The sequence below is a fragment of the Gavialis gangeticus genome, unplaced genomic scaffold (assembly GCF_001723915.1).
Source record: "Gavialis gangeticus isolate Ggan-Ray unplaced genomic scaffold, GavGan_comp1, whole genome shotgun sequence".
In the NCBI taxonomy this organism is placed as follows: domain Eukaryota; kingdom Metazoa; phylum Chordata; order Crocodylia; family Gavialidae; genus Gavialis; species Gavialis gangeticus.
In genome coordinates this window covers 94,555,126-94,579,982 of record NW_017729025.1, presented here as the reverse complement: position 1 = coordinate 94,579,982, position 24,857 = coordinate 94,555,126, and the positions used below count along the sequence as shown (strand labels likewise).

Here is a 24,857-nt window from a genome sequence, read left to right as displayed (position 1 = left end):
TTTTTTTTTTTTTTTTTTTCCCCCTTAAAGGGCCAGAGCTGCAATGGGCGAGGTAGCCATGCGGGGGCTTTGGGAGTGGAGGGGTGGTCAGGAGGCTAGTGCAGAGCCTCCCATGCGGCGTGGGGCGATGGGGGACAGCAGGGATGTTCCCCCCGCCTAGCAAAACCCAGTAAGCACCGGGGCTTTTCTTTAAAGGGCCAGGAGCTGTGGCAGGCGGGGCAGACGTGGGGGCCGGGGAGCTTCAAATCAAATCTTTTCCAAAGATTGGGAGAGCTTCAAATCAATTCGGACCTTCTAATTAGTCCCGATTCAATTTGGATTCAGAGATTTGGCCACTGAATTGGACCGAATCTCCTCTGAATCGAATCACCATCCAAAGCTTCCCACAGCCTTCCTTCTTACCCTCATTTCCAGTTTCGGAACTTGCCCCAAACTGGCCACACCATATTTTTACCGTAGTGTCTGTCTAATGTTCCTTTCTCTATGCAGATGAAATTATTCATTGCAATGTTTCACTTCATTATTTACTACAGTTAGATGCTGCTCTTTCCAACAGAGGCCCATAGTGGCTCTGTGTCAGATGCGAGATTGAATAATGAAATTTCAGCTTGCTATGTTTTTTTATTGCATATGCTCCTTGGACCCCTTGCAACCAGTAGGAACAAACACTTTGGGAAAATTAATCCTTGGAACTCTCATATGTTTTTTGCTTTTATTTTTGTGTCTCTTGTTTCCTAGATACATGTGAAAGCACATTTTGATTATGATCCTTCTGATGACCCGTATGTCCCTTGCCGAGAATTAGGCCTGTCTTTTCAAAAGGGAGATATACTCCATGTGATCAGTCAGGAAGATCCAAACTGGTGGCAGGCCTACAGAGATGGAGATGAAGACAATCAGCCTTTGGCAGGCCTTATTCCAGGTAGAATGCAGCATTATTGAAAATCTAGATCTACAGAGATTTTGAGGTGCCATTGTTAAGAAGATGGCTCACTACAGCAGCTCCTGTATCCTGAGAGACCAGCATTTTTAGACAGTCAGATATTCTGAACTGGGACTGGTTAAATGTCTGCCTGTTCAAACCTTTTTTTGAGCAAAAACCAACAACTTTGATTTTTTGTTAATCTCATAGTCAGTAACAGTTACCTTTTCAAAAAGTAGATTTTAATTGTTTTTACAAATGGGTGTCCGTGGGAGTAGACATTAGCCAGATACTTGCTCATTTCAGCAGAAAGCAGCTTCTAATTTTTCCCCTCTTCCTGGAGTTCAGCATTCCCTCTGCTGGTTGCTACTTTAGCAGCACTACACTTTAACAATAGTTTACTCTGCCTTTATTTGAACGAACAAACTTAGACTGACTAAATGATGGAAAAAAAAAAAAGCAGACAATATTCTCCTTTGACTGACCTTTTCATGAACCCAGTTTGACTCAAGTCAGGGCTGATTTTGTAGCACTGGAATATAGTAAGCATTTTTTTATATGCAAACTGGGCATATTTAATATAGAACTATTTGAGAACTGAAGCCTCAAAATCCCTCTTTTTATAATCAGGTTTCAACTCAGAACTTCTCAGATTGGTACTCTTCTTTGAGGGGTATGTGTTTGGATCACTACAAAAAATACTACAATTTTCTGAGTAACTGTCTTCTGGAAGTGTCTGTATGGTATTTCCCAAATAATTGAATCATTTAAGAATCACAGAAGTAAATAACCATACTTCCAATATTGTACATTTTAAACAATACTATTTTAGTTGCCGAATTACTGTGTTTCATGCAAATTCATCATGTTTTTACTTTTAATTTTGAAAATGTATCTTAATACTTCATTTATCATGAAACTGAAACCATAGAATGTTGTTTTCCCTAAACCCCATAACATTTAAAGTTTTCTGAATTTGTTGTCATACACCATGTCCTATTTGAGACTTGTCAAGTTTGGAGGTACGATAACAGTAATAAAATTGAGATGTGATACTTACAAGAAAGTTGGTATTTTATTTGTCAGTAGAAATAAGTATGGCTTCCCATTTTAACTGCTGTTGTACATTTTTTTTTATTCATGAAGGAAAGAGCTTTCAGCAGCAAAGAGAAGCAATGAAGCAAACTATAGAAGAAGACAAGGAGCCAGAAAAACCAGGTTTGGAAGTACACACTCTAAATCGGGGGTGGCCAACCTGTGGCACAGGCAGCCTATGTGTGTGGCACAAAGCAGATAGTAGATAGGACAGGGAGCAGAAAGTATAGCAGTAGATTGGTTTGGGGAAGGGAATCAGAATGGCATTTGTGGCACACCTATCTGAAAGGTTGGACTGCTCTAAACAAAAACTCTGACTGTGATGTCTGGAGCCTTGTCTAGATTGAGATTTATAGGGAATTCTCTCCCTGTTGGTCTTGCACAGGTGGGATAATTCTCTGAAATTCTTGTTTTAGGTAAAGATTTGGGCTGCCAGCTGGTTTATGTTCTTATAGCCAAGCAGATGTTGAAATTGTTCAAGAGAGCTTAGAGGTTGACCCTCAGTATTTCTAAACTGAATTGATTCTACTCTTTCTGGTTTGAAGATCAGAACTACAATAGTGAGAGACAAGTTTTAAAAGAAAACTTATAAAAATCTGTATATTCCACCTGTGATCACCTTAATTAGACAAAATTGAGTGAAAACCATGTCAATTCAACCATCAAAGGATGATTGTAACAACTGCCCTACATGAAAGGGCAGGGAGTTTAAGAATATTAGAGAAATCAAAGAATATATGAGTTTATAGATAGTTGAGGCACAAAACAAGAGTCAAGAGTTGTTTAGTAGTAGGAAATGTAAAGGATTTTGGAAATGAAGAGGATAAGCAACAGGTTTTGTTGGATATATTGGCTAAGGGAGAAAGACATGTTAGAAAACTGCATGTTGTGGTTGGTGTTAGTATTGGATTTTTTTAGAGATACAAGAATAAGTTTTATATATCAAATTACAGAAAAGATATCTTATTTCTTAATTAAATATTAACTGCGTAAGATTTGAAAAACAAAATGTGTGCTTTTACTTTTTAGATATGCAGGAAGAGAAAATGCTTTTTTTTATTTATCGAAATGTGACTTGTGATTTTATTTTAACCAGGAAAGCTCTGGTGTGCAAAGAAAAATAAAAAGAAACGGAAAAAGGTTCTGTACAATGCCAATAAAAATGATGGTAAGTAGTCACCTTGACGTGAAGTGTTTACCATTGCAGAACAACTACAGAAAAATCATGGCATGATGTATAATTTTGGTGTAAAATGGAGGTTGTTTGGAATTATCTACCAAAATGTCCTGGACAGTCGGTTATGACAAACCAATCTATTATAGCATCTATAAAGTTGGTCTCTGTTATTCCTAATGTAGTAATCATTTCAAAGTCAATAAATGAGAATGAAACCATGCTTCCAGAAACAATTTCTTATAGTTAAATTTATACTGTATTCCTACAAAGGACTTTGGAATTTATGGTATACATTTATGTGGAGCAAAATCTGATAAAAATTCACATTATTGTCTATAATTATTAAGACCAGGAAATAATTGCCAAATGAAGATGTCTTTTGTGTTTTGCTGTAAATGTAGTAGGTTTATCAATAAACCCAGAGGTTTCCCAACCACCAGGCCCAGTACTGGGCCACGAAGGGTTGGCTGCTGGGTCATGGCACAGGCACCCCACTCAGACCCCTATCTGTCTGCCTGGGCGAGGGGCTTCTGCCGCTGGCAGTCTTGTGGGGTTAAAGCTGGGCAGTGGGGCAGCCCCAGGAGGGAGGTGGCTGGCTCCATGCACCCCATCCCACTCCTGCTGGTCCACAGTATAAAAAAGGTTGGGAACCACAGAGTCAACCTGGTGCCTGACATGTGCCATTGCTTGTCAGTTGGGCCTGGCAGTAGTCTGGCGGCAGCACTCTTCCTTACCACAAGAATAGAAATTGCTACACAGCAACAAATCTGAACAGATAAACAGAGTGGAGGTGAATTGGTTCAGATGTCAGCCAGAGGGCTGGTACAGTTCTCTCAGGCTCCTGGCACATATTCATTTAGCAGTGTAACAGGATCTGATCCCCAATTCCAGCAATCACACATCCTACCATGCCATACATGCATGGCAGGAGGCATAGTTTTTGGATCAGGGATCAGATTTCAGTCATGCCCTTTCTACTTGCTAGTGCAAGGGGAACCCAGGATCATGATCCTGGGCTCCCCCTGCACTGACAGGTTGAAAGCCAGGTGCTCACAACTCTACATGTGGGACTGTGTGGGTGGGCACCTCTGTGCCATGTGAGGGCAAGAGGAGGGAGCCAATTGGCTTCCCTCAACGCAAAGTTGAAGACCAGCACCCACAGTCCCACATCAGGCTCTAAGAGCTGCTGGGGACCTGAAACTGATGCCAGTATTCAGCTGATTGTTGGCCCTTAGCAGATTCAAGACCCAGGGCAGTCGGGCTGGGGCTGACAGTCAGCTGAATGTCAGCCCAGGCACCAGAAAGTCCTGGGGTTTTAGAAAAACCTGTGGTTTTGACATCCCAGTGTCCCAGGACATCTAAAAACTGTGCAGCCCAGCTTCTCTCAATCCAGCATTTTAAATGCCTTGCCCCGCAGCCTCTGTGGGTACTGCAGGGCAAAGCAGTACCACTATGCCAGGCATAGTGGTTGCTGGGTCCCCCCTGCAAGGGAACTTTGCAGCCCACTCCCCTAGCAGCCCATTTTGGCATTGGGACCAGCGCTGTCCCAGTCCCCGTGCCAATTCCTGTCCTGATGCGAATGCTGATAATCAGCAGATTGTCAGCATTGGGACAGGGGCATGCTACACATTCAATTTATGGTACCATACAAACGAGCCACAAAGATGTTCCACATATGGAACATCTTTTGTGGCTGATTTGCCACTTTATGGTGCCATAAATTGGTTGAACTTGTAGCACTGTTACTAACATGTTAATCGCACCAGAAGTGTAATATGTGCTAGGGACCTCAGACTCAAGCATGCAAAAGGCACACACAGTGAGAGGGGAAGAAAGAATGGGCTTCCTTAAGCCCATTATAACTAGGAAACTTGTGGCAGACTTTGCTGCTGTATAACAGCAATAGCATCAGCTGTGATAGTGCTAATAACATTTTCACTTTTTTTTCCTTTTCTCTGAAGATTATGACAATGAGGAGATTTTGACCTATGAAGAAATGTCACTGTATCACCAGCCAGCAAATAGGAAAAGGCCTATTGTTCTGATTGGTCCACAGAATTGTGGCCAGAATGAACTGCGCCAGAGATTAATGAATAATGAAGCAGATCGTTTTGCAGCTGCAGTTCCTCGTAAGTCTACAGAGTGTGGTGTAACACACCCCTAACCTTGCTGTAATCTGCAACTAAATAGTCTCAGGCTGACGGTCAAGGTTAGGTATTTTGCAAGCTGGACTGAGTAAAGTTAGCACTTGCTAAAGAAAAAATACTAAAGAAACAGTGAAAAGAAATCTTTTGAAAGAGAATGGCTTTGGTGAATCTGTTACTTACCTTAATGTTACTTACCTTAACAATAAAATGTTAAAGGAATGCTGGGGCAAGTCCATGTTTTTCAGACAGAACATAACATTAGGATCACATGCCCTCATTTAAAAAAAAATAAAAAAAGACATATTTCCCAGAACTGCTCTTAACCTAGGTGTCTGAGCTAAATTCCAATTAAAGTAACTGTACTGTACCTTCTTTAATTTCCCCTGGAGTTTCCATTGAATATATAACTTATGACAAATAGTGGAGGGTACCACAGTATTTCTGCATTCTGTTGGTTTTCAGCCAAATGCAGCTGTATGAATGAAGTGATTTCTTTTTTAGTTGGTAAAGTGTTTTTGGGTCCTCTGGGTGACAAACTCCACCTGTGAGATTGGTCTGCAAATTCAGCAGATTTATATGTCCAGAGATATAACTGGAGATATCACTGTTGAAAAGAAAATGTGTGCCTGTAAGTAGGTTGGCTAGCTTTCTGGCTTCTGCGGGCAGCTTTTGCTTCCTGATGAGCTCCTCAGCTAGTCCTCCCACTAAAACACAGTCTTTAGGAAACAAGGAAACAAAACTGAGCCTTTCTATACTGTCCCAGGCAGTAGGAGAGGAGCCCTTTGGCCTTTGCCCAGCACAGCAGCCTTGGCCTCTCCTTATAGCAAGCTTTTTGCTCACATCTTGCTTCTTCCTCCCTCTCTTCCAGTCTGGGAGCTTCAAAAAAGCTCCTAGCAGAACACTCCCTAGCTGTGGGTCATTTGGATAGGCAAGCTATCTCAAAAGGTTTGCTTGTTTCCTCTTACAGGGACAGACCGTACTGTTACACTGCCCATTTTTCCCCACTGGATAGTGCACAGTACTGTCGTACAAAAAAACTCGGTTTTACTCCAAAGCTATTTGGAATTTCAGAAGTACACTTTTCATAACTCCTTTTTGGTTCTTATTTTCAGATACCACTCGGAGCAGGCGAGAGAACGAAGTAGCTGGCCGTGATTACCACTTTATTTCAAGGCAGGCCTTTGAGACTGACATAGCTGCAGGGAAATTTATTGAATATGGAGAATTTGAGAAGAATCTTTATGGTACCAGCATAGATTCTGTGCGACAAGTAATCAACTCGGGCAAAATATGCCTTTTAAATCTTCATACCCAGGTACAGCAAGAGCTGTTATTGCACATTGTTGGGTTTTTTGGCCAGTGTTGTAAAAACTGAAAATATAAAAGTGCTGTGAAGGTATATGAAGGAACTATATTTGGTACAAGTAATTCTGCACTGGTGACCTGTGTGAAATGAACTCAATTTATTAGCCCATGTATGTTCAGTCTTTTTAGACTGTGGGGGGAGTAGGCCCTTCTAAACAAGGTATTTGGTAGGCAGGAAACTGAACTGATATACACAGCTTGATCTGTGGATAGGGGAGCTTCAGTCTCCAGAACACTGCCCTTCTTGCCCTTTTTCCTCAGAGTTCTGTTACTCTCTGGACTCTAAAGTAGTTTAGGGCTATACTTCACAACCTCAGCTTTGTGTTGTAAGGTAGTGCCTAGGCAGTTCCTACTTGGCAGAGCTACAGAAGAATTAAATGCACCAATGTTCTTTTAACTTTATATATAAACATCCAACTTACCAAGTCACAAATTTTACATTTAAAATGCATCCTATCCCCTAAAATATACATAAAGGCAAATATCTATCTTCCATTGCTTGTGCTCCCTTAAGAACTTTAGTGACAGGCAACTCCCGTTTAGCGCTCTTAATTGGTTCCTGAAAAAGAGTGTTAAGCAAAATGAGCATCAAGTGAAACTGAAAATATTTGATGATACAAGATAGCAACCACAAGTGTTGTTAATGACCCAAGATGGTGACTGTGAGGATTATAATGAAACTCATTGAGTGCTAAGTGAAATCAGGCATCAATTTAAAATGAGTGTTATAGCAAAATAGAGCTAAGTGAAACAGCGTTAAGAGGGGGTTGCCTGTACTGGTAACTTGTTAGCCTATGATACCTTAAAATTGTAGTGCATACTTGGAGAAAATGGTGCGTCAACAAACCCCATGTTATATAACGCGCCTTTCTGCCACAGTCCAGTGGAGGGTCATGAGTCAGAACTACATTGCTGTCATCATAGAACATAGGATTCACTAGTCATGGACCAGAACCTCTTTGTGTTAGGTACTGTACAAACATGATGGCCCTTGCCCCAAAGAGTTTGCAGATGAAGAGTAGGGATCTATGGAATGATTGAATAACTCAACGAAGGGAAAATTAATTTAAAATGACAGAGAATTTTGATTAGAAAAGTAGCTCTCTCTTTTGGCTGGTAATACTGGTTGCTATTAAGTAATGTATATTTTTTTTCAGTCTTTTTAATATGGTTACATTAGACAGAACTGGTAATTATTAAATAGCATGAAGAATTGCACTCTTTTATTTAACACTTTTGGACAAAAGCAAAAAAGATATGTAAGTGAATGTTAGTCATACAATTTTGTTATTATGTCAGTGTTATTTCACACAGTTACTCGGTATTTGTTAAATGTGTCTTAAATTGTTGTTCCTTGAACTAATTAAGTATGAACAAAGAAAAATCACAACTGTGTAAATTACTAAACAATAATTGTTTCTGTTGTTTCTTGTTTTAAAAACATATACATGTGAAGAACCTTTATATCTGCTTTAACTGTTTAAAAGGTCGTTTATGTTTAGCATCAGTCCCAAAATGTGTGTGTGCGTGTGTGTGCACACCATTCCACAGAAATGTAAGGGATGGGAAGAACTCAAAACAAGTAACAAAGGTTTATAAAGTCAACTTCATAATATCTTATGAGCCTGATAAGTAATCTCACTTTGCAGATTAAGAAACTAAGTCACAGAAGCAGAAGCCTTTTGAGCACCAGTAGTAGAATCCATTTCTCCTGACTCAGTGTCCTTTGCTCTTTCCATGTAACTCTGCAAAATGAATGTTTGATATGTTGCGAATGAACCTGTTTTGCCTTGGAAATAGTATATAACCTTAAACAGAAAAAAAAGTTAGTCATCATTATTTAAGTATGAATTTTTTAAGTACGTGATAGAACACACCTTACAACTGAGAACTAGATGTGGAAAAACTGCAGATGTAGCTTCAGGTTATTTTTTTGTATTAAAGACCTGAAAAAGTGTAAATTTCAGTCAGTCTATTGACATGTTTCAGTTCTGCCAAATTTATTTTGGTCAGGACTGTTCTTATCTTGCTAAAAGGAACATACTTGAACAAGAATAAATATTGGAGTTCCCTAAGGGTGAAAATACCCATCACATAAGAAATGGTAAAGTCAGTGATAATTATGGGCATCGTGTTACCAAGCAAGAATGTGGTTATTAGTGAATGCCACAAATAAAAATAAATTCTCAAAATTCATAGCCAGGTATATTAGCAGTAGAATTATATTAACATTTGATATTATATGAACTAGGTGTCATTGCCTACTTTTCCTTTAGAAACTTAGTTAATAGTATTTATTTTTAAATAATAAACAGCACAAATGTGTTTTTTCCTTCAGTCATTGAAGACCCTACGCAATTCTGACTTGAAGCCATATATTATCTTTATTGCGCCACCTTCACAAGAGCGGCTACGTGCATTATTGGCCAAAGAGGGTAAAAATCCTAAGGTAATGAACAGTAGTAATTTAAATATTTATTACAAAGCAGTTTGGGGCTTTGTTGGCAAGTGTGGAGCTCAGTTTTTTAGCACAACTTCAAAAGAATTCAGCATAAAACTATTGCTCATCATTATCTAAAACGTATATGAAAATTTGTGGTAACCAAGAGAATTATATTGTAGATATCTGTTGCAGTGGAAAGGTTAAACTTACTGAGATAAGCAGGAAGGTCAAAGGTCCACTTGAGCCTGTAGGCCCTTTGAGCTAGTTTTGTTAAGGCACATCAGTTTCTGTAGCCAACAGCGCAGAAGGTTAGCGTTGGTTCAGGCTGCCTTTGATTCCCCAGTCTGAATTACCCAGTTCCCATCAACAGCTGGGTCAGTTGGAGGTGGTCTTTATCATCAGTCCAGAGCAGAGCTTGGATTTGCACTTCATGAAGCCACAATGAGGTATGCTAACCACTCTGCCAACACACTTCTCAGTAAGACCATGCTTTCTAGGAACTCCTCGTTGACTACGCGTCTGAGGGTGAAGTTACACATCACACTTGGACCATACTAAGAACCCTTAAAACAGGAGCCTCCACACACCAAAGCTTGCTAACTTGTGCTGAGTGTCCTCTGAGCATCTCAGTTATGCCACTTCAGGCAAGGATTAACTCTGGGCCATGCTACCTAATTCATGTTAGGGTAACTTCAGTCTGCTCCATGGAGATAAAATTAGCAATCTACAGTCCTCCAGCATCTAAGGATGCACTGCTCCCAGTCTCCCCCTACCCCCAGAGCAGGGATAGAGCCCGGTGGCCTGGCTCCTAGCCATGCCTCTGCTTTCCAGCCATCTAGTGGCAAGTCAGAGCTGTGCAGGTAAGAAAAAGTATTAACCCCTAATGTGCAACTGCTCACAGCAATTTCTAACTTCAACACTGCTTAACATTCCACAGATTTAGTATGATCCAAGTGTAATCTGTACCTCCATACTTATGTGGGACACAGAATCCAAGTGGCCAGCTTAATATTTCTACAGCTGGTATATCTTTTTCTGTCATTTTCCTTGAGTAACAGAAATCTAAATCAAAACAAGAAATTAAGTATTGTACTATCTCATTCTCTGCCCACTGTTCTGCATCACTTGATGGCATCAGGTAGCTGGCAGTGACTTTCTTTGTGGCCTAAACTTCTGCCTTTTACCCTGGGTTCAGTTCCTGTTTTAGCTCTTTCATCCTTCCAGGCAAAGGGGTTGTGCTTTTAGGTATTTAACTCCAAAGCTGTAGGTGAACCAACATTTAAAAATATTTGGAAATGTGGTCAGCAGGCTTTAGCTACAGCTTTTGTACTCAAAATAAAAAATAAGCAAAGCGATAGAAGCAGAAATTCAAATCTGAGCGTAGCTAATAAAGGGCAGGTATTGATTGTTACTTCAGTTCTAACCAGTTGTCTTTCCTTCTCTTCCCTCTGTCTCTTTTTTGCAAATCTTAGGCTCCTATTTTTTTATGATTTTTTTTATGACTGTATATACCCCAAATATGCCTCAAAATGCCACATCATATTTGAATTGCAGAAGTAACTTAGTGAACAGACAGATAGGATGCTATTTTTGCAGCATTCAAACATTTGAAAGCATCTGTAGCTTGTGGTAAGACAAATATACTTTCCTTTGGATCTTTGTTTCAGTAACTTTACTACTACATACCACATCAGCCATTGAAAAGACATTCTAGTCCATTCAGTCTGGACTCAACCTACAATAGCAAATGCTAGTGCATGCCACTGCACAAAGGGATCAGTATGTGGTACACCAGTTGCATAACAACATGACATTCCTGAATGAAAATTAGGGAGCAAACTGTGGCTAAGCCAAGGCTTAGTATTTTATAGGCAGTCTATTGTTTTTTGAAATCTGATGTCAAATTCAGATTATCGTAGGACTGCCTCAGTTATTTATTTTAATACCTCTTTTTGTTTAATTTTAAACAATAAAAGTTACACAAAATATAAAGGCAATAAATAGTTTCAATTATAAGTATTTGGAGATGTTGCAAACACAGTCTCTGTGCTAAATGTTTGACCCTGAGTGGAAAGAATTCTGACTTACTTAAACAATTATTCTCCTGTTCACAATCCAGACTGGTTTGCTTTGTGATTGGACTCTGTCTGGTGGACATTTCAGGACAAAGTTAGTGAAAGAGCTCATTTGAGCAACATGAATTGTAGTAGAGCTGAATGCAAGTCACACATTGTGGAACAATGAACAAATTTACAAGAGGAGCATCTATTCTGGAATATAGTGGCAATGAAAGGAACTTAAGAACCATGATGAATAACCAGTGGACCAAGAGCATAAGCATCTGTAAACATGTCTGAAGTGAACATAAGCATAAGCATTTTTCCACATAAGCAGAAAAATGCCAAGTAGGATGATTATATCAGCTCTTTATACAGAAATAGTGGAACCATTACTGAACCACTGTGATCAGTTCTGGTGTCCACACTTCAAAAAGGATGTTTAAAAGTTGGAAAGTGTTATGAGAATTAACAGCTGAAGATCTGGAGGCATATCAGAGAGTGGCTAAAACTCAAACTTAAGTATTTTATCCAAGAGAAGGTTAAAAAAGTAGTGGCTTGATAATGTAGTATGAGTACATACATGCGGAAGTGCTTTCTGATGGTAGATAGCTCTTTAATCAGCAGAAAAGGCTTGTTCTGGATTTTCCATTCCTTGTAATCTTTAAGTCAAAATTGTATTAAGAGATCTTAAGCTGAAGTAGAGGTTATGAATTCAATGCAGGAATTAGTGGATATGGTTCTGTGGTCCAGGTTCTACAGGAGGCCAGACCAGGTCATATTGTAATCTATAAAAGACCCTTTTGACACCCTATAAAAGAGATTGGTGTGATATTTTTAGTCAAATTTTAATAAGAGTAGAAAAAGGAGAGATTAGCCAAAAAAAAGGCTTTTGATTTGAAACATCTTACAGATCTGTTTCTCTAGGCTCTTCCTCTCCATTCAATCTTTATTCTATCGTTGTTTCCTTTCCTTTGGTATTTTTCTTGGAAGTCAACAAGGCGTCCTCTGAGTAGTGATAATACACTTATTTCATGTTGGTGCAAGATTTTCGAAAGTTTGTGTATCTAGTTGAACACAAGAGCTCCATATAGGCATATAACAGTCTGGCCCTCTGTTTCAAAGGTGTATGAAGAAGACGCTTTTGGATTTCTCACAGTTTAAACACAAAGGAGTCTATTACAGAAATAAGGGGGTAAATGTTTCACTTGGCACCTAAATACCATTCAGAAAGTACCCTGACGAAAGTTTGTGCCAGGTACCTTCAGGGATATTTGTTTAAATAATGGATATGTTTTCAATGTGTGTTTTTCAGAATTAAGAAAAAGGAAATTACTTGACCTTCCATGGGAAGTTTTTGTGTTCCAGCAGGGTTTCAAAATGGTTGCGTAAGACCTCAACAGATCCATATCGGGCTGTTTCACCAAGCCAGAAGTTAGCTCTCTACAATAGAATAAAACCTGGAGACTTGATGGGGGAACCTGAAAGCTAAGAGAAAAGCTTTCCAAGCAATTTAAGCACATAGATTTCATAGACATTAGGGCTGGAAGGGAACCTCACGAGATCATCGGGTCCAGCCCCCACCCAAGGGGCAGGAAGTCAGCTGGGGTCAGATCACCCCAGCAAGATAAGCATCCAAGGAGGTTGCCCCCTCCCCTCCTTTGTGCTCCATGTGTCATTGGGTTTCTAAGCCTCCCCCAGGGGTGCTGGCTGCAGCCCAGGCTGGGGAAGGGGGCTGAGCTGTGCCAATGCTTCTGCTGCTTGGCACACCCTGCGATGGCATAGTAGACATGGGTGAGAGCTGCCAGGGCTTCATCAAGACCATGTGAGCCTTTGGTCCTCTCTGAATGTGACCCTAATGAAGAAGCACATCAGGCAACATTACCAGCCCAGAAGGCCTGATGGATGGACTTTTTTGGGACAGAGGCTATGTAGCAGCTCCTTGTCAGCTCGGCTAGTTTCAACCACCAAGCTACCAACAGGAAGCCTGGGGTGGCCCTGCAAAACACTGCTAGCATAGCAATGTGTATTGTAAAGCTAATTCAGTTTGGTTCTTCACTTTTAATGTTAGTGAATAATTTTCAGCTAGACTATACTAGAAGCACTTTGCCAGTATAATTACGTGTGTAATACTGTATGGCAAAGCAATCCCATTATGAATACATCTACCAAAAAGAGTCTTGCCAGCATAACTGTATCATACCAGGGCCTTTTGCTAGCCAGGCTACACCAGTCCAAGGGTCACTCATTTCACCTGTGATCAACCAAACCAGCAAACATATGCTGATTTTAAAATTGTTGTTTGTTCTCATTTACTTTCCCTCAGAATTAATCTTGTTTCCCACTGTTCTTGCATTTTTTTAATTGGCAAATATTGCATATGCACTAATAAGTTGAGTTGCAAGTCTGCTTGATGTTGCAGGCTAAGCCCATTGAGGGTAAGAGCTTGCCTAGGTGCTACAGAAAGTAATGTAGGAAGGAGTCACTACGCAGCACTCTTCCATTGACCCAGTCTGGTCTGAGGTACTGAACGTGACCCTTGAAGTATTAGAAATGCTAATGCTAGAAAATGGTTTTGTCAGATTCAAATTATTACATTTTCTCTCTCTTTCTCCGTTCCCACTGCCATTTCAGATGGATCTGGCGTTCATCGTACTCCTCCCGAGCAGTTACGCAGGGCTGATAATTTTCAGTGTCGAATAAAATAATTGCGTGCTTAGTTTTTTGTCACAGTAATTTAAAAAGCATTTGGGATGGATGTGGGTATATTTCTGGTGGTGGGAAAGTGAGAATATTTTTTGGTTACAAATTATTTCCACCTTTAATGGCCCAGTTGGGGATTACATAACAGGAATTTTTTTTTTGGTTTGACAGAAGTTCCCACTTTCCTCCTTCCCCTGGGAAATACTTGGGGTAGTGGGTTTTTTGTATTTATTTTTTTTTTAACTAAAGCCCAGCAAAGTTCAGGCTTAATCTGCAAAACTCTTGGGCCTATTTAAAAATCCCAGTTACTAAGTATTGTAGTGAAGTAAGTATTTGCTCTCTCGTGCAGTCTTTCTGGCTCTGGTACCTCCGCTTCCACTGTCTTGAAAATGCCTTTTCCATTTTCCCTACAATATGTATTCAGTGTTGAGATGATTCTTTCAGTTTGCCTTGTGTGGCTTTACCTTGTTTCTCATTACAGTTGTCTGGTCCATTCCCTAGAAATTTTCAGGGGGGTATATTTTAAGTGACAGCTGTTATCTTAAACTGTGGTGTAATACTTGTTGCATGTGTTGTGTTACACCTGCAGAGTTGTGGGGTTTTTTTCTTTCTGTAACTAAGTTCACATTTGCATATAAACAAAGTCATTGTGACAGTATTTCAATATCACTTGTTCCTTTTGTTGAAAGGTGGTGGACTTAGGAGCTTGTCATTGTTGCCCTTACTTCAGATGAAATACTTTCACGCTCACTTCCTTCAGAGGCAGTCGGATGCTGAACAGTGCATTGCAGTGTTCATTCTGTCTTTTTCTTTGCATTCTCTACAGATAGTTTTACTCAAAACTGCATCAGTTTAATGAGGCAATAAGACTTAGTGTGACCAACAGCTTTCCCTCTAAGCTGCACAGCCGCACAGGCACTCCTGACAGCGCAGCATGAGCATGCCTACGTGGCTGCTCACGCCACACAGCTTAGAGGGAACGCTGGTGACCAGTGGGGCTTCCTGACCAGTTGCTACTAAAGACTTCAGAGTCTTTTTAAAGCACATACTACAAACTTCCTTACATATAAGCAGCTCTCAAAACATGCAGCAATATCTGTTACCTTTCTTCCCTTTTAATGGCAGTTTGAATCGTATATTATAGTTGCACATTTCTGTATTTTTCTCAGCCTTTTGTGTATGGAATTTGATTTTTCTAACAGTTTGCAAGTTAGATTTGCCAATGTAATGGAGATCTGTATGGGAAATATAAGAACTTTTTTATGCAAGTCCTTTTGTGCTTACTTCAATGACTCTAAATGGAGGTGTGTGATATGTTTGGAGTACTTCAGTTTCTCTTGCATTCTCATTACAGCCAGAAGAACTGCGAGAGATCATAGAGAAGACCAGAGAGATGGAGCAGAACAATGGACACTACCTTGACACAGCAATTGTGAATTCTGATCTGGACAAGGCATATCAGGAGCTACTTCGACTAATAAACAAACTTGATACAGAACCTCAGTGGGTGCCATCCACCTGGTTACGATGAAAATGAACAATTCCAAGGGAGGAGTGAATCTCTCTCTGGCAATCTGTCAGAGTGAGATTGTGCAGATTGTAATATTAGGTGGCAGTGTGAGCTCTAGACCTCTGTGGTTGCACCCCTTGATAGTGTATTTGTGAAGAAACATCCATTAGGCAGCTTGCGAATAGAAAGATTAACTGAGTGTTTGAGTTTTCTTCTTCTCTTTGGATTAAAAGTGGAAACTGAAAACAAGCCAGTAAAGTTTCTAGACCTTAAGATATCCTTTCTATAAGCTGCTTTAGACATAATAAATGCACCTATCTTCTACCTAAAAATCACCTTACTTTAAAGAGATTTTAAATGTGTATATATTCAGTCCATATGGTCACAGTTATAAATATTGTTATTTAACACTTAAGTTAATTATCTTGTGGAACACGATGCAAGTTTGAGCATATACCTTTTGGGTAGAGGAATAATATACACAAGAAGCTATGGTTGTATTAATTAGGAAAACCTTCCCTTAAAGAAATAAAGGTGCCACTTGGGTCTGGAGCCTCCCTGTTAGGCTTGAATTTTTTTAAACAAAAAATGACATTCCACTTTCTAATAGCACTGTACTTTGATAAATGTGTATAATGTAAATATTTCACCTTCTTTGGTCTTTTTAGTCTAACTTTGTAAATCACATTTGACTGCACATTAACTTTAGGTCCAATGAAAATATACTGATCTTTTTAGATGTGATATTTTTATGGAATTTTTTTCTTTAAAGCATATCAATTGATTGGAGGGTCTTTCTTCCCCACAGATCTGTAGAGCTATTTAGAAGGCAGAGGTTATATTTTTATGAAAAAATAATCATTGTTATAAAACGCGCTGATTTATTTTTTTTCTTTTTTAATTCTTCCTCAATGTAAACAGTTCTCAAGTTTCTAACAAAAAGGTTACTGACTAAATAGGCTGATGTGATGAACATTGGAAGATTGTCTTCTATTTTTGTATGGACATGGTGGCTCCTTACAGACGTGGGGGAAAAAAAATGTACTTTCAGCTTGGTGTGCCGCACAGTGCATGCCCAGAAGAGGCATTTATGTTAGTTTGACCAGCTCACCTGTCTATATAGATCAGGCACATCAGCAGAGCTTTTTGGCACTTGAACCAGCTTCAGATAAAAGAACCAAAAAGCCCAAATGAAACTCCTGATCCATACAGACGCTGGGGAGCTAAATTAAACTAGTGCACTTCCTCTTCCAGTAAAGTGTTGTTGGCTTTTATTAGGAGAGTGGGGGGGGCCACATCTGTCAGTGGCTGGTATGTTTTGTTGACTGTTAGTTACTAACTGGAATTTAAATTTGCTGAATGTAGCTGCTGTGTAATGTAAACCAGTATTTAATTGACCAGTAAGTTACTGTTTTGCATTTGCTCAGTATTGCAGTAAAACTGAGCGTAAAACACTGGCAACTGACTTAGAAGTCGCATAGAAGGGGAATTTAAAAAAAAATGCTGAAAAAAGGAAGGGAGAGAAAGAACTCAAGGAACAAAAATGTAACATAAGGTCTATGTTCTACCCTGTTCTGCCAACTAAGATCAGAATGTTCCTACATCCTGAAAGAATTTTCTGACCTGTGAAGATTTAAGGGCTGCAGCTGTCACATCTGTAGCAGTGCTGTTTTAAATAGTGAAACTAAAGAGTATCTTGTTTTTGCTTTTGGATCACGTGAACAAACTTGAATGTGATTTTTTTTTTTTCTTTCCATTTTAGGCATAGCATTTCCTTGTTCCCTCAGTTAAACACTGGAATTACATCAATAGGTAGCTGAATTCAACTTAACTTTGAGGAACAAAGTTAGCTGGTTTTTGACATTGTATTGTGTATACTTTTATTAACAAATTTTAATTGAATATATTCAGGCAAAACCCTTGCCTTTTTATGTTCACAGTTGAATGAAGAGCTCTAGGGTGCATAGTGAGCAAGTTAATGTGAAAAAGTTGTTTCAAGTAACTTTCATAGTTAGTGGACTAACATTCTGTAGTGAACAAATACACGGCATTTTATCTTCACTGGCTAGAGACCCCTAGCAAGTCGACTGCCTTAGAGAAGTTATGTGCTGTTTAATAGTGTTCTAGAGCTGGGTTAAGAGAATAGTCTGTAGACAGGCAGCAAAAGGAAACTTTGAAAGATACTGACATAAACTTCCTGTCATATTAGAGCTGTATTCAGTGTAACGGTGACTGCCTTGATGCAATATTGCATGCAGCATTATGGCCATGTTGTCATACTGTTAATGTTTATGAAGGCTGGTGCATTTTTCTTCCTTTTGGACTAATAAGCGCTTTATTTTCTCTCTCGTGTTCCCCTGAATTTTGTGAGATGAAAACTTTATTAGATAAACAAGTTTCTCATAGATAGATTTACACTTTGTTGCCAGATGTTCAACTGTACCCACTCTTCATTTTTGTGTGTGCTCTTGTAGTTCACAATGAGATCAATTTATGGAAGTCAGAAGTTGGTAGGTCATAGTACCTAATACTGGCTTGGTCTCCAGTTGTGGGTAGGCTTAGGCAATGCTCAGAAGTAAAACAGGCTCTGCATTTTCCACCAGTTTTAGGGCTGGACCTTGAATTGCTTTGAAATGGAGTAAGAAAGCACTTTCTACCATTTTATCATGAAGGAAAAATGTATTAATTCCCTTTGGAGTTAAAGACAGTGGAACACTTCAGCATTATCATAAGCTTGACAGGGGAAGGTATTTTTTTTTACCAATCCGGACTTACTGAAAAACGCGTTTTGTTAGCTGAACTGAACAAAAGTATTAAGGAGTATGAATGTAATTGTGGCTTTTTAAAATAAGATGGGGACTTCATGCCTTAAAAATTAAGGTATCACTTAACTGTGGTTAGCCCCATGTTGTACTTTTATATATGTACCTGCACTCTGTATTTTCAGACATCATGAACTGCACACTGATGTAAAAAATGTAAAATATTTCTAGATTTAAAATAAATCACTGTACAATTTTATCTGATGCAGCTATACTCTCAAAGTTGTTTTTTTCTATATTAGCAAGTACTTAAGCAAAGACTGCTTTGGGTGTTGTGAATACTGTTACTTCAGCATTTCAGTTGGTTCAATAGTGTCACTTATCTGTGCAAAAAAAAAAAGCAGTGCTGGGGAGGGGAGTGAAGTGTCCTTTGGGCATCCAAGTAGGTAAAAGTATCAGCTCCTTCTGCAGCAGCTCATTAGAAAACATTTGAAAGGGAAGATCCCAAGCTAATGGATGAGTTTAGTCTGCTTTTGTACTTATTTCTCAGTAGGATTTGAGGGCAACAGCAGAAAGTCTTCCCCATGCCCTCATTATATTAAGGTTGCACTACCATGCACTCATGGTAGGGACTGCATAATGGAAGTTATGCAGTTCTGTACATGGTATTAGTCTAATTATCTTACACTGTTTTTGAGAGGACCCTATCCTCTTGCACTCCACAGCAGACTGGTTATTTGGCAGGTAGTAAGTTTGTACACTGTCATAACCCTACTCTGAACAGCCTTATTATTATAGGAGGAGGATTGCCTAACAATTATTTTTTTCCTCATAGGGAAGGCTAAAACAAGTTTGCGGGGGCTATAAAAAAAAATACATCCCTTGAACAAGAGCCTCCCTGACATGCTAGGTGTTTGGTAATTAAGTTTTTTATTAGTAATGCAGATAAAAATGCCTATTTTTAGCTCTAGGGTCTGGACTAGCACTTGAAGAAATGAACCCAGTTTTTTTCCCCTCAGCCATCTGTTGAGGAACATTTTCCCCCACTACATACACATATATGTATACTCTTTTTTTCAGAAAGAGTAAACTGTCTTTGAAGTCTACCTTCAACAGCACCTTTCCTGAATTTCCTTACAGAACGTAGTACTCAACCTGCATATACTGGCTACAAGAATTAGCAGGAAAAATGTGAGAACAACCAGTAGTGAGCTATGCTCAAGAAATGACGGGCTAGGAAGGTCTACTACAAAGTAACCTTGGAGAAACCAGTTATTGAAACAAATGGCACAGCCCAGTCTCACTCCCTTAACCAATCTCTGTATTTACTTCCTGAGGATTGGAGGCAAGTACATTTACTGTCACAGCAGTGCATGCAGAGCAAAGGAAAAAATCACTTTCATTTAGCCCAGGTATAGCTTGCTCACCCAAAACCAATCCAGCAAGGATTGGACATCCCATCTCAGTGATAAGGCTGGTTCACTAAAATAAGTTGCCCTTTCAGTTCAGTTTTGAGTCGCATATAAATGTTTATCCCTTATAACTCTGTGTTTACTCCCAAGTCATCTCACCACAGATAAGTGAACATAGAAATAGCCGTGTCACGGTAAACCCCAGTTCAAGATGAGGGTACCTTTGCAGATTCCAGGATTGTCAGGTTATGACTTTCTGCTAGAACTTAGTAAAGCATTATAAAGCACCACAGACATTTAAGATTCTTTTACTGTTATACAGCATAGACATGCACATGAATTGGCAAAATCTAATCACAAAATGAAAGATTTTTTTTCCAGGCAAATGGTAACAATTGTGCAACAAGTGTGTTCAATCATAAGGCTGTGGATTTCACTAACAAGTTTAGAAAGCTGGGTTATTCACACTCAACATCTTCCAAGTTGTAGAAATACATGTTTAACTTTTTTCAAGTATCATGCATTTTCTCCTCCCCACCAGTTATTTTCCACCATCTAGAAGGAAAGCAGAGGGACTGACTATTCTGCATTTTACACATGCCCTGAAAAAGGGAGGGGAGTATCTATTTCATTCTTAATGGGAAATGAATCATCAAATGCGTGTGGTAGACAAGTACTAGGCCACTATCATACGCCAAAAAGCTTTTCTTGTAAGAATGACAAAAGACCAAACTTTACCCTCAGCAGTCATCTTCCCAGAATTCTAGTCTCCCAGGAAAAAGCCACAGTCCAATCTGATTACAAGGCTAACACACCAAATGAAGAGCCATGTTTATAAATATTTTCCAGATTAATATCCCAGTGAACATACCACCCTCTGTGTCCCCCTGTACAGAGCTACTCAAAGAGGAGGTCCTCATCCTTTTCTTCTACTAGCAGGTTGGCAGGCTCACGTTCCCCACCAGCTGCTCTCCACAACTCCCGCTCTTTTTCTGACTTCTCTTTCAATATTTTCTTTTTCTCCTGGATTTTCTTTAACCTACAGGAAGAGAGTCAAGGCGATTTACAAAGTCTTCACTGGTAACACACCTGTGCTAAATACAGTAGGACAGAATATTAGTCTCCTCTTGCCACAAAACACTCCATCCCTCTGTAGTTTAGCACACAAGGAAGGAAGAAACAATGAGGCTGGCAGCCGACAATTTAAAAATCTAATGTTGCCACTTTGACTTGGGGTCAGTTTCCCCCCTCCCTCCATCTGTGGATTAAGCTACTATTTATTTACCTACTTATTTGGGGCTCATGTTGGTTATGAGGAAATCCTAAAAACTTCACTGATCGCTTACAAGGTAGAGTTAGTTGACAGACAAGACAAAAAGAATGTAACAAGGCAGGAAGAGAAAGAAGTACACAGGAAGATTACAGGTACAAAGGAACAGAGAAGGGGAATGACAAGTCAAAACAATGACTTTGGGGAGCTTGGTGCTTGGGAAACTTAATATTAAGAGGTTTAGAGGAATAGAAGAAATGGCCCAAAAAACAGATTTCCATTAGGTCAGAAAGAAGCTCGTATTTGAGTCTGCTACCTCCTTCTTATAGCCCTGCCAAATTAAAAATGACCTTCCCAAGATCCTCATTTCTGAAAGCCTTTAAAAAACCTGCAGATGCATCCAAGGCATAGTTTGCTTCTTGGCTTAGTACACCAGGTGTTAGGGCCATGTTCAGCACCACCGCCTAACAGCATGAGAGCATCTTGAAGAACAACTTCCCCTTTAATTCACTAGCACATATGGCAGTAAGCATTCCTTCCAGAGAAAAAAAACCATCCAAAGCATTTTTACACGTCTTAGTATACAGAAGGTGCTCTCTTTTTGTAAACAATTACTCCTCCGCCTCTCTCTCCATTCTATTACTCCCGTCCCCACTTTTTGTGTCAGCTTGAAACTAGGATGACAACCAGCATCGTATGTCTAGACAGGCGTCTGCAAGCAAGAGCTTCAGTACCCATTTAGGATTCCGATATAAAGAGCCGAAGCTTTCATTTTGAAGGATGCCCACAGGCCAGCCTCCACCAAAAATCCTATCAAAGTTCTAGAAGAAGACTACAGAGGCACAGTCACGCTGCCATGCCAGAAGTAGCCTAGAACATCCTTTGGTACTGTGAAAAGCCACCAACCTTGCTCTGTGTAACAAGTGTCCTTAGACCAAGACACTGTACAGCAAGGATCCCTCCCAAGGACTTAGCCCCAGGATGTAATGTCAAGACCCAAACACTGAGGCAGGGCCTTATTTCTTCCCACCCCAACCACCCGGCTATGAATCTCTTGTGCAGCTTTGATGAGCTGGAGCATTCCTAGACATAGAGGACAGTTCTCTCCTTAACTCCCCCTCACCATTTCTTTATTCTACAAAGAATCAGTTTGGGGTAAGGAAAGGGAAGTGATAGAACCAGCCTGGTCCCAAACACCTAGGTGTCATACCTGTAGAACTCCTCTCGCTCTCTCTCGTCCAACTCCGTGATGATATAGGACAGTGTGCGCTCAATCCTAGGAATAATCACTGAGAGAAACAAATAAGGAAGTCACTGCACTGCTGTCAAACTAAACATGAAAACGGAGCTGATGGAGTGCAAAGACCAGATTATGCATTCACCAAGTCAGCCCAGTGATCAGTTTATCTGGGGAAGGTTTAAGTCAGGGGTCAGTAAACCTTGGCACGCATGCCAAGCATAGCACACAAGGCCATTTTGCTCAGCACGCCACTGCCAACTTGGGCTCTAAGCAGCTGCTGCCAGCCACAGAGCTCAAGATGCTTCCAGCAGGTGGTTGGGGTCGGCTGTAGCCGGGAGGCTGCAAACAGCTGCTCCAGGCATGTCAGCACTCCAGCACCTTCAAAGGTAGACCTTGTGGTTTTTTCAGCACTCTGGCCAAAAAACGTTACCTACCCCCGATTTAAATGCTTTCATCAGAGCACATGGCCAACTAAATGCTATTTTCTTTAACCTTCTGTTCTACACCAATGCTCTACCACAGACAGCTGTAGGGGGTCCAGTGGAGATAGAAAAAGAAGTTCAGTCTGTTTTTCCTTAAAGAACTTTTTTGCATGCATCTAACTTAAAACTTGTCTTCAGATAGCTTCAGGTCACTGATCCTCCCTCATCTTTAGACTGAACAATCTGCTTTCTTTCCACATCCCTACAGTCTTAAACTGCAATCTCCTCTCACCCCTTCCAAATTAAGCTAAAGAGGTCAGATTTTTTCATTACTAACAGTATAGGCTTCCAAGAACCATCCAGTTGCTGCAAACAGTGACCAGATATGCTGTATACTGGGGCACTATGCTGTGGGAGACGCTTTCTTGAGTGAGGCGGAATGAGATGTGCCAATAATACTTTGATCACTTGGATTACAGGACATATCTACAAACGTTGAGGTATTTAACAATACTGGACAAATTACAGTTTTGGAAATGGCACTCTGCTATCAGATTCTTTGAGCAGCTCTACTGAATGGGGTATTTCTACCCTCCAACTACCAGTCTCAAAAGGTCCATAATTGCCACATTAAAGTCTTCCACAATAAAACCCAAGTTTATGAAGTGCTTTAGTATCCCTTTTTCAATGAAGGAGACATTTTACAATGTTTGTTTGTTTTTCACACAAAGCTGGCTGCCAAAAGATGTGCTCAATTGTGTGTGGTGTAAAAACATTTAAAATATTTGCCATAAGGACAGAAGGTGGCAACATTTTAATTGGAGCTTTAAAAGGTCAGAAAAGCTACAGCAAGGGACAAGACTGGCAAAGGCGGTGGCTTGCACACCAACACCACCAAGATTGCTTGGAAGGCCAAACAGGAAGGCACTCTCACAGTGACAGGATCTGAGTGGCAAGAAGCAGACAAGGCCTAAGAGTTCAATAGGTCAAGTCCATGGAAAGCAGTATTTTAAGTGAGGAGGACAGCTTAAAACTGTAGTCCAAATGAAGCAGTTCAGAAGAGGAAACAGGAATGTAGTGCATGGTCATGTTCCCTCCTTGTGAAAAGGTAGATGTCTCAACAGCCATGACTTAAGGAGGCTCTTGAAATAATCATGGCCTGTCTATACACGTTTGGGGGGCAGGGAGGTATTTAGAGTGGCTTTTAGGAGCCGCTCTAATCAAAATGCCCACATCTCATGTATTCAGTGTCTCGCGTTTCAAAATGGTGGCGGGGTGCTTTAACTAAAGCTCTTCGAACAAGCTTTACTTAAAGTGCCCCTGCCACTATTTTGAAATGTGGGACACTGAGCATACAAAATGCTGCAAGATGCTGGAGCATTCCTATCAAAACGCTCCAGCAGACTCGATTGAGTGTGCTCTGACACTTTCTAATGCGAATGTGCTGGAACAGGTGTATAGGCACCCTTGGTGTCCAAAGATGGAAACTGGATAACAAATGTAAGAGGAAATGGCAGTAGCAATGCACGTGGACACTACTGCAGAGCTGGCAAAAGGCAGGAGGTGCAAACGTCAAAAATATGGAAAATACTTCAGGCTAGGGGACGACACCAAAGGTACATGAGATAACATCCATCTCAGTCAACAAATGGCATGATACAGTGTTTGATGACATTATCCTAGGTCCAGAAGCACCATCTTAAGCACCTGTATATATCTGATATCTTCAGACAGAAACTTGATGAAGCACATCATTAAAAGTACTTTAATGAAATCACAGAATGACTGCAACCCCAGAGTCTGTTCTGCATCAAGAGTTATCAAAACTTAAATGTCATGAACCTCATTTTAATAGACAGATTGCCTCTCGCTTGCTTTCCCTCACACACTAATCACCTCCATTGCCTTCCAAAATAAGTGTCACAGAGCATCCCCATGGCAACAAAAACAGCTGCCTTACGTTATGCCTTAGTACAGTGCATTAAATCTTCCCTTTCCTTCCAGCCAACCCCATGTGATTCACCAGCTTTTTGCAGATCACTGGCAAACTCTGCAGACCACCATTTCAGAACAGTTTCATAGTTTGTGGGGTCGGAAGGGACCTGAACAGATCATGAAGTCCGACCCCCTGCCTAGACAGGAAAGAGTACTGGGGTCAAACGACCCCAGCAAGGTGTTCGTCTAGCCTCCTCTTAAAGACCCCCAGGGTAGGAGCCAGCACCACTTTGCTTGGAAGTTGGTTCCAGATCCTAGCCGCCCTGACTGTGAAGTAGCGCCTCCTGATGTCTAGCCTGAATCTACCCTCTGCCAGCTTGTGACCGTTGTTTCTAGT

The 24,857-nt window shown here is 40.2% G+C and overlaps 2 protein-coding genes across 4 annotated transcripts in view; one reads left to right on the top strand and one right to left on the bottom strand.

The window, feature by feature from the left end:
* Positions 1-18,449, top strand: part of MPP5 (membrane palmitoylated protein 5) — a 60,644-nt gene extending 42,195 nt beyond the window's left edge. For all 3 annotated transcript variants that reach the window (XM_019519201.1, XM_019519199.1, XM_019519200.1), the window contains exons 8-14: positions 739-922; positions 2,069-2,140; positions 3,114-3,185; positions 5,156-5,323; positions 6,454-6,656; positions 9,045-9,155; positions 15,264-18,449. In XM_019519201.1, coding sequence (XP_019374746.1) covers positions 739-922; positions 2,069-2,140; positions 3,114-3,185; positions 5,156-5,323; positions 6,454-6,656; positions 9,045-9,155; positions 15,264-15,440 — 987 coding nt within the window. In that variant the 3' untranslated portion in view covers positions 15,441-18,449. The remainder of the gene's footprint in view (positions 1-738; positions 923-2,068; positions 2,141-3,113; positions 3,186-5,155; positions 5,324-6,453; positions 6,657-9,044; positions 9,156-15,263) is intronic.
* Positions 18,450-19,885: 1,436 nt separating this feature from the next.
* Positions 19,886-24,857, bottom strand: part of ATP6V1D (ATPase H+ transporting V1 subunit D) — a 30,380-nt gene continuing 25,408 nt past the window's right edge. The window contains exons 9-10 of the mRNA XM_019519949.1: positions 22,074-22,152; positions 19,886-20,632 (exon numbers count right to left, since the gene is read on the bottom strand). Of these exons, the coding sequence (XP_019375494.1) occupies positions 20,491-20,632; positions 22,074-22,152 (221 nt within the window). The 3' untranslated portion in view covers positions 19,886-20,490. The remainder of the gene's footprint in view (positions 20,633-22,073; positions 22,153-24,857) is intronic.